The sequence below is a fragment of the Siphateles boraxobius genome, unplaced genomic scaffold (genome assembly GCF_051911475.1).
Source record: "Siphateles boraxobius isolate OS27281-9 unplaced genomic scaffold, OSU_SipBor_1 65, whole genome shotgun sequence".
NCBI lineage: Eukaryota > Metazoa > Chordata > Actinopteri > Cypriniformes > Leuciscidae > Siphateles > Siphateles boraxobius.
In genome coordinates this window covers 10,014,106-10,022,558 of record NW_027509192.1, presented here as the reverse complement: position 1 = coordinate 10,022,558, position 8,453 = coordinate 10,014,106, and the positions used below count along the sequence as shown (strand labels likewise).

Genomic DNA, 8,453 nt, shown 5'->3' with positions numbered 1-8,453 from the left:
GGAAGCGAAAGGCTTCTTAAAGGGGAGATCAATAAGGGGAGAGGGAATAATTCCTTAATCATGCCCAACATATTGTTGCACTGTATTGCACATGGGAGAACGAGGAGCGGGAGAGGGGGATAGGACCGTATGGGGGAGGGGTTCGACGCAATGCGTGGCCACAAATGCTTGTCCACGCAATGCGCGAGAGCATTTATGTGCCAACACTGGCGCAGTATCTGATTCGCCGAGCACTAATGTGCACAGATACTTTAACTCACCACACTTACCAATAACCACAATAAAAAGACGGCTTCTCTAAAGTGCTCTTCTTCGTGCAATACTGCGACTTGTTTCCACCCAAAAGAGTTACAGAGCCTCACAGCTCCATGCGTGTTGATGGGAGACTAGATCGTGCGGGGGTTGGAATATTTATAGAATAACGTGGGTGTATGTAGCCTACTTGGACGGACGGCGGTTTGTGCAGCACCTCGGTTAGAGCACTTTTCAGCAAACGCCAATAATAGGCTTTTCCCCTCCCCAAAAATCCACAATGTTCACTAAATAATTAACGGGATTTTTTTTCCCTTGAAATGTTTGAATTACTTGTTTAACATTTTGGTCATCTAGAAAATCACTCTCTATAGCCTAATTCACAAATGTATCAAGAATATACTACTGATATGCAAATTAACGTCAGAAAAGAGAAATCATTTTTAAGAAGCAGTTGACATGTGCCAGTTATTATAAATGTAGCCTAATATTTGAGCCTACCCTTTAATATTTTTCTACAAAATAAATAAATGATATACACATATATGTATATGTGTGTGTGTGTATATATATATATATATATAATTTAATAAATTATATTTATATTGCAATAATAATAATTAAAAAAATATTATTAATATTTTTAAAAGATATACAACGTTTTTTAATTTACGTTATTTCAAGAATTTCTGTCATTTGATTTATTTATTATTAGCCTATATATATATATAATATTATTATTTTATTTTTACTTTACAATCTCTGTATAGTTCCACCACCAACATATGTTCAGAAACTGAAAATATGTTCATTACAGAAAGCTTTTAAATGTTAAAGCTTAAATGTATTTAATAAACCTCACTGATACATATATGTACATATATAAACTGCATATATAAATTTAATTAAGAAACGTATTATTACATCATCCGATAATTCTAATAAAGAAAGTAATAATCCTTAATTAAATCGACACAACTCCACGTCTGTATACGGTGATGATTCCTTCTATTCACCAGTAGGTGGCACACAAACATCACCAAACGATGTAAACACCACAGGAATGATTGATCTGTGCATGACATCTTCCCATTAGTTTCATGTAACACAATTAAGAGAGGGAAAACCCTGAATAAAAAGATACATTAAAATGATAAATAAATATAGGCTAAAATGTATAAGATAACTCATGAATCTTAGTATATACAGTTGATCTACTAATTTGTTCCACATAAATCATGAACATGCCAACCAGAGTACAGGCACAACAGTTTTTATTATCAGGCACTGTTAGAACAGCAGCTGCAGTGAGCTCTTAACTGCTAAATATCATGAATAAGAAATGGGCAGCCCTTTCCTCCCTTCACTTTGCCGCTCAATGACTTCCCCTCAATACATGTAGGCCTACTTTCGGTGAGCAGGGATTAGTTCAATCAACATAAATGCATCGGTAGTCATTAATCAGAGTCTGAAGTGTCATAGATCCCACCTGTTATATATTATTGATGGAGTAATTGTGCAGTTTTGTTAGTGTTCCATCTCTCTGTTTAAACTGACCATGACCAAATGACTTCATCTTGATTTTGGAGACATAACATAATTTCATGCCTCGACTTCACTTTTTTAAAAAAGGACACCCAACTCAATCTAGTTAAATTGCAAGTTTTTCTTGGACCATTGCTATCATATATAGGCCTCTATATATATATATATATATATATATAGGCCTCTCTCTCTCTCTCTTTATATATATATATATATATATATATATATATATATATAGTATAATATATATCATAATATATTTATTTAATGCTTAGTCAGAAATATTATTCAACGTAACATGCTACAATGCTAGTGAAAAAAAGATGAAAACAAACTTCTAATATGAATGTGACAAATTATTTATTTACCAAAAATAAGTTCATTCTTACCTCATTAATAAGTTAGAAAAATAGTTAATTCACTTGGTCTGATGATGCCATGTGGGTAGGTTAACAAATCAAAACAAATGTTAAGGAAACAAGTGTCAGACCATTCAATTACATTTCATCCTGAGCAAAGGCAACATGTGCAAAGAGCAACTCTTGCATTTTTAAAGCACACAGAATGCACTAGGCAGAGATTACTGAGATATTTTAAGAGCAATATCTCATAAGGCACTGACATAATGAATGCTTAAACAAAGATGAAATCCATTTATAAATATTTAAATAAGTTCTAGATTACAAATATATTACAATATATTACAAAAATCAGTGGCTGCCTGTGAGTATACATTTTTACATTCACTTATTTTGATATCCTTCATTCATTTTGTTTTTCATTGTTATTTTGGCTAAATTTGAAAGTTACTCTTTACCTGTTATCTGACAACAATCAGGTTTGATGATGCACTTACGTCACAATGAAAGCTTATATTTTCACAGGCTATGTATTTGCATTATGCACATAAATAGGTAAATGAAAAAAGTCAACTGTATCAGCTTTGCTGTTACATTCCTTTCGAATACATACATTTTTCCTTCCCTGATGAACCACCATGGACATAAAAGGTTATAATGCACACATATTGCATGTTTACGAGGATAATATGAACTTCTGTCTTCTTTATAGAGAAGAAATGCCTTCATCTGCTGCATCCTGTAATCAGAATAACATCCTTGATGTTACAGATAATGAGACATGCGCCCATCAGTGAGTGTGACATTTGCCTTCTGAAACGGGTTCCAGGCTGTATGACTCTCTAGATCCCTAACCCCGCCGCAAGGGAGCGATTGATACCCATAATATCACATTGGTCCTTTTAACTCTTTCCCCAAAGGCGTTTTTGAAAGAAGTTGCCAGCCAGAGAGAGCATTTTTGATTATTTTCACAAAAGTTTCATGTGAAAGCGTTTTTGTCAAAGACTACACTGGGAGTCAAACCGATGATTAAAACCAATCGAGTCCATCAACACACCCAACGCTTCACAGTCCTATAGCGCGTCCTGGGTCAACATTTCACTAATTTCATTTTGATTTATATTTTGTTTAATGTTGATGGTTGAAAAGTTACTTTACATATGCACATGTTCACAAATGAAATGGCTTGTTTCTGCTGCTTGATCAGATTTTGTACTCTTTCAGAAGATAGCGCCCCCTACCGTATAACGGTGAAAACACCGAAAGCCGGACATTTCCGTCAATGGTGGGGAAAGAGATTAGTTTGAGCGGCGCTGTCCACCTGAACAAGAGGACAAATAATTTTCTGTTTACACAAAGCTCATTCTCTCGACTTAGGAACTTAGAACACTAATTTAGAATTCAACTAATGTGATGTAAGCACACAATTGTAATTAACAGTCATTATCTAGAGTTGGAACCCTAGAAACAAGATACGTACGCGCACAGAATGTGATACTCACATAAAAGCTCTTTTTGGATTTCTTATACATCTGTGAGTTTGTCTGTATGTTCCTCTGATGGATTCAAATTTGATACGCTAGATGAATTCCAGTCATCGTCGTTTGAATGCTCTGATATCACGAGAGAGGGTTTACTGTCGCTTTTATTTCGGTCACATAGCGAAGGCAACGGGCGGCCACAGGTCACGTGTGTGTATTCCACTTGCTCATCTGCGTTGTGCTCTCGATGATAGAAATAATTAAAATTCGACACGATTACCGGTACCGGCAAGGCGATTGTAAGAACTCCTGCAATGGCACACATTGATCCAACAACTTTGCCTCCAATGGTGACGGGATACATATCGCCATATCCAACTGTAGTCATGGTAACAACCGCCCACCAGAACGCGTCAGGGATGCTAGTAAAAGAAGATTCTGGGTCGTCCACTTCGGCGAAGTAAACTGCACTGGAGAACAATATAATGCCGATGATAAGGAAAAATATCAATAGTCCGAGTTCTCGCATACTCGCTCGTAGGGTCTGACCGAGAATTTGGAGACCCTTGGAGTGCCGTGAGAGTTTGAAAATCCTGAAGACGCGAACCAAGCGGATAACTCTCAGTATGGCGAGGGACGTGCTCTGTTGTGAGTTTGCCTCGGCCTCGGAAAGGTCTAAACCTAGGGTAATGAAATATGGAATAATAGCCACAATATCTATGGTGTTCATTATGTCTTTGAAGAAGGCAGCTTTGCTTGGACATGAAAGAAACCTTACAAGCAGTTCGAAGGAAAACCAAACGACGCAGATCGACTCCAACAAGAAGAATGGATCCATGAATGGACTTGATTTTTTTCCTGAAGTCGTTCCGTTCGGCGCAAGGTGGTTATTGAACACACGATCATCCTCTCTAAATTCGGGCAAAGTTTCTAGACAGAAGATAACAATGGATATCAAGATGATCATTACAGATATTATAGCAATGATTCTGGCTGGCCCTGAGCTGTCAGGATACTCGAACAGCAGCCAGATTTGACGCTTAAATTCACTGGACGGCATGGGCCGTTCTTCTTCTTTCAGCAAACCCTCGTCCTCTTGGAAATGTTGGATGGCGTCATCACCGATCTCGTAAAATTTGATTTCATCGATAAAAATCTCAACCGGCACGTTGATGGGTCTTCGAAGCCTCCCACCTGACTGGTAGTAATACAGGATCGCATCAAAACTGGGTCTGTTTCTGTCGAAGAAGAACTCGTTCCTTAACGGGTCGAAGAACCGCATCCTTTTAACCGGGTCTCCTAGCAGCGTGTTCGGGAATCTTGCGAGTGTTTTAAGTTGCGTTTCGAAACGTAGACCTGAAATGTTGATGGTGACGAGCTCGCAGCACTCCTGTTCAGGACACTCCACTTCACAGACATCCAGGAAGGGATCAGCGTGGTCCACGCTCTCATCCTGGTTCTCTCGGGACATCTTTGCCCCTCGAGAGTGTTGCCTGTTGTTCCTCCTCGACTTGCCGCCACTCCACCAGTTTTGGGGATCCGATAGCTCCAGTCTGACGGAGATCGAGCCCTAAACTAACTTCTGAAACTTTACTAGCTTCTAAAAACTATTCAAATCCGGTTTATTGGTGTAAGGGAATAGAAAGTCATACTGCCAACACGCTCAGTCGAGAGCTGGAACAGATATAGTAACTCAGACTGCTTGAGACAGCAGAGGGTGGGCTGACTGTGATTGGCACACCGTGACTAAAGCAATGCGCCTTGCTGGTTTGAACTTTACTGGCACGAAGTTAGAACCTGTCATTTGAAGACTGAAAAGCTTGAAGTTGTTTTTGTTCATTGTATTTGTCAAGTACATTGTAATTATAAATACACACCCACACTCACCCCTAACACACTCACTCTGTCTTTTGCTCTCACTGTCACACACACACACACACACACACACACACACACACACACACACACACACACACACACACACACACACACACACACACACACACACACACACACACACACACACACACACACTCTCTCTCTCTCTAAGCCCTCCCCCCCACACACACTCACCCCCCACCCCCCTCGCACTCTCTCTCAGCCCACCACCCCCCTCCCCACACACACACACAAATTACCCATTTATAATACATTTACAAATAGTTTGCAAATTCTAAAAAAATTCCCCAAAGAACAGTCTCAGTGCTGTTCAGATCTGGGTCCTCTTGAAGTGAGAGGTGAAAGTGCTGGCTTGACTGACCTGAGCACCTGCAGACTCGCTCTGGATCAAGCTTTAGGAGCCGTTACACTCTACAACTTTACAACTAACACCAATGAGGCCCAAGTAGAAATGTGATCATGCCTCAGGTTCATTGGTGCCGAGTGATGTGGAGAGAGAGAGAGTGTGTGAAGAGAGAGAAAGAGAGAGATTCACACCTGTGTGATCAGCTGTCTTGGTTAATATATTCTGTGCTTTTGCTTGCTTGTTAGACCTGTGCTGATATCTTTATTTTCAGCAGAGCCAGACCTCTATATACATCAGTGGTTCTTATCGATATGCAAAATTACTAACATATGCCAAATAACAAAACTCACCATTTTGGTGAACACCAAATGTTTAATTAGACCAGCAGAAATGGAAAGTGTTTTTTCATTCTTTCTAAAAGCCAAGTTATTTTATCTTATCAATTAAAGTTAGTTGAATTTTATGATTTCTTTTTTTAATAATTTATCACAAGTTTTTATCTTTTGTCAAATCAACTTTTTGTTGTATGTACAACTTGTATGTACAACTCCATTGTATTAACTTAAATTTTTATTTCAATGAACTCAAAATTAAGGCAACCAGCTAACTTTTTTAAGTTAAACCAAAAAATGTTTTTATAGTGTATAATAGTAAGTTGGTTATAGCTGCAGCTGTACCTCTTGTGTTCTTTATTAATAAATTACACAACACTGTTGCTGCTCTCAACATTAAAAATAACTGCATATGGATATAAACAGACATGCTAAATCAGTTAGGCGTTTTCAAGCAAACAGTACAGATTGAATCTTGGAGATATATGATAAACAGGACAATTTCTCTATTCAAGGCAGAAAGGCCAGGGATTCCCATGAGAGGAAAACGCTGACAGAATGCAATATGCCACCTTAATAAACGGCACCAGGACTGGTGATGTGAGGGAAGGACAGCCCTATGGGACGAGATATCATCATTCAATTCACACCCAAACGGCAGTATGGAATTCCTGCAATGTTCAGATGCCGTCAGGCTCCCGAGGAATCAGGGCTCACGTTTCACCTTGTTGTGTGTAATGGTGTGATGGTACATCCAAGAAATATATCATGTTTTCAGGTATGACAACCCTTAAGCCCTCAAATTTCAAAGATCTTAAATGGAGCTGCGACCTGTGGCGCCGCTAATCTTCAATGAAAGTTTCTCACTGCTTCTGTGCAGTTGTGTATATAGTAGGAGTCTTTCCCGTTACTAAATAAAACTCAGATGAACTTTGAGAACGTCTCGGTTTAGTTTATCAACTTATATTACACACTCTTGTCCAACAGAGAACTTAATACTTTCATCATCCCCTGTGTGTGATAGTACCTTAAAAAACGTGTGTGTGTGTGTGTGTGTGTGTACATAGTGGGGCAAAATTTGTACTCATTCACATACACAAGTATGTTTTGGCTCAGTAGTTGATTTGCATGTGAGGTAACATTCCTTTTTAAAGGGATAGGTCATTCTAAAATTATTTCGTTTACTCACCCTCATGTCATTAAGTGAATGTCCAGGCTTCTTTTTTCCCCCTGGACAACCAAAGCAAATGAAAATTGGACAATTAAGTTCCGCAGATGACAAATAAGCAGTTTATTTATAATATATTTAAAGTACTAAAAAGATGGGTGGGAAATTCTATTAATATCTTTTATTAACTAAGTCTTAACTAGCAGTTACTATAGCTAATATAGCTGTCCTGTCAGTCAGACGTGACACTGACTGATTTATGGGTGATGATTGATAGCTTCATATGATAGAAAATCTCTCAGCAGCCTTCAACCTATTAAATGATAATCTTAAACATTATTAACCCATTTTCATGTAGTTATTCTAATGTGACCTAAATGGAGCATGATAGATGGTTTGCAACAACACCTAATTACTACATTTAAGGTGAAAAATGTTTGTGTCAAAACAAGCTAAGAAACACCTGCTACTGAAGCTCAGCAGGTTCATAGTGTGAAACAGTGCTAAGTTGCTGCTGACTTCAACACCTTACGCTGCTGCAGATCAAGGCTTCCTCCATAGAAAGTGAATACGACTGGAAGGCATTGCGCCAGTTCTTGGGGTTTGATGGTCACCAGTTTTAGCAGGGTGTCAGTTGAGTTTGATGACCATGTTTCTGCTGATAGGCGACCATGGCATGAGGCAAGGGGTGGTGGTGGTGAAACCCGAGACTGGAGATCCGGAAGATTGGAAGGTATCTCTTCTGCATGCTCTGTCCCTCTCCTGACTTTCCGGATTATGATTACAGTCCTTGATTAAGACTTGCCCTTTTTAGCCTCAGACACACGACGTCTGCCGTATACAGCTGCGATCGGATCTGCTGGAAGGAAGGAAGCCCTGAACTGTGTCCACCTCAACATGAAAGGGTCAGTTTTGAATGTGAATGAACAAAGGAAATCTTCTCAAATGTCATTTTATTTGTGGTTTATTGGAGGTTTACATTGCTCTCATTTTTAAGGCAAAATCATAATTGAGGTAAAAGTGAGTTTTTATAATGAAATTGATTCCTAATGTTATTTTTCTCGTTGCAAA

The 8,453-nt window shown here is 38.7% G+C and overlaps 1 protein-coding gene across 2 annotated transcripts; it reads right to left on the bottom strand.

Annotated features, from left to right (window-relative positions):
* Nucleotides 1-2,140: 2,140 nt before the first annotated feature.
* On the bottom strand, nt 2,141-7,144 carry kcna6a (potassium voltage-gated channel, shaker-related, subfamily, member 6 a). 2 transcript variants are annotated; one of them, XM_077210825.1, is made up of 2 exons: nt 3,659-7,144; nt 2,141-3,477 (listed from the first exon to the last, which is right to left on the bottom strand). In XM_077210825.1, exon 1 carries the CDS (start codon nt 5,106-5,108, stop codon nt 3,681-3,683), a length of 1,428 nt encoding a protein of 475 aa, XP_077066940.1. In that variant the 5' UTR covers nt 5,109-7,144; the 3' UTR covers nt 2,141-3,477; nt 3,659-3,680. The 2 variants fall into 2 exon arrangements, with proteins under 2 accessions (XP_077066940.1, XP_077066939.1); XM_077210824.1 differs by having other exon boundaries at nt 2,567-2,895.
* Between the last annotated feature and the right edge of the window lie 1,309 nt (nt 7,145-8,453).

Bases quoted from the DNA above. Each gene is read 5' to 3' on its own strand.
- kcna6a (XM_077210825.1), bottom strand. From the start codon at position 5,108: ATGTCCCGAGAGAACCAGGATGAGAGCGTGGACCACGCTGATCCCTTC.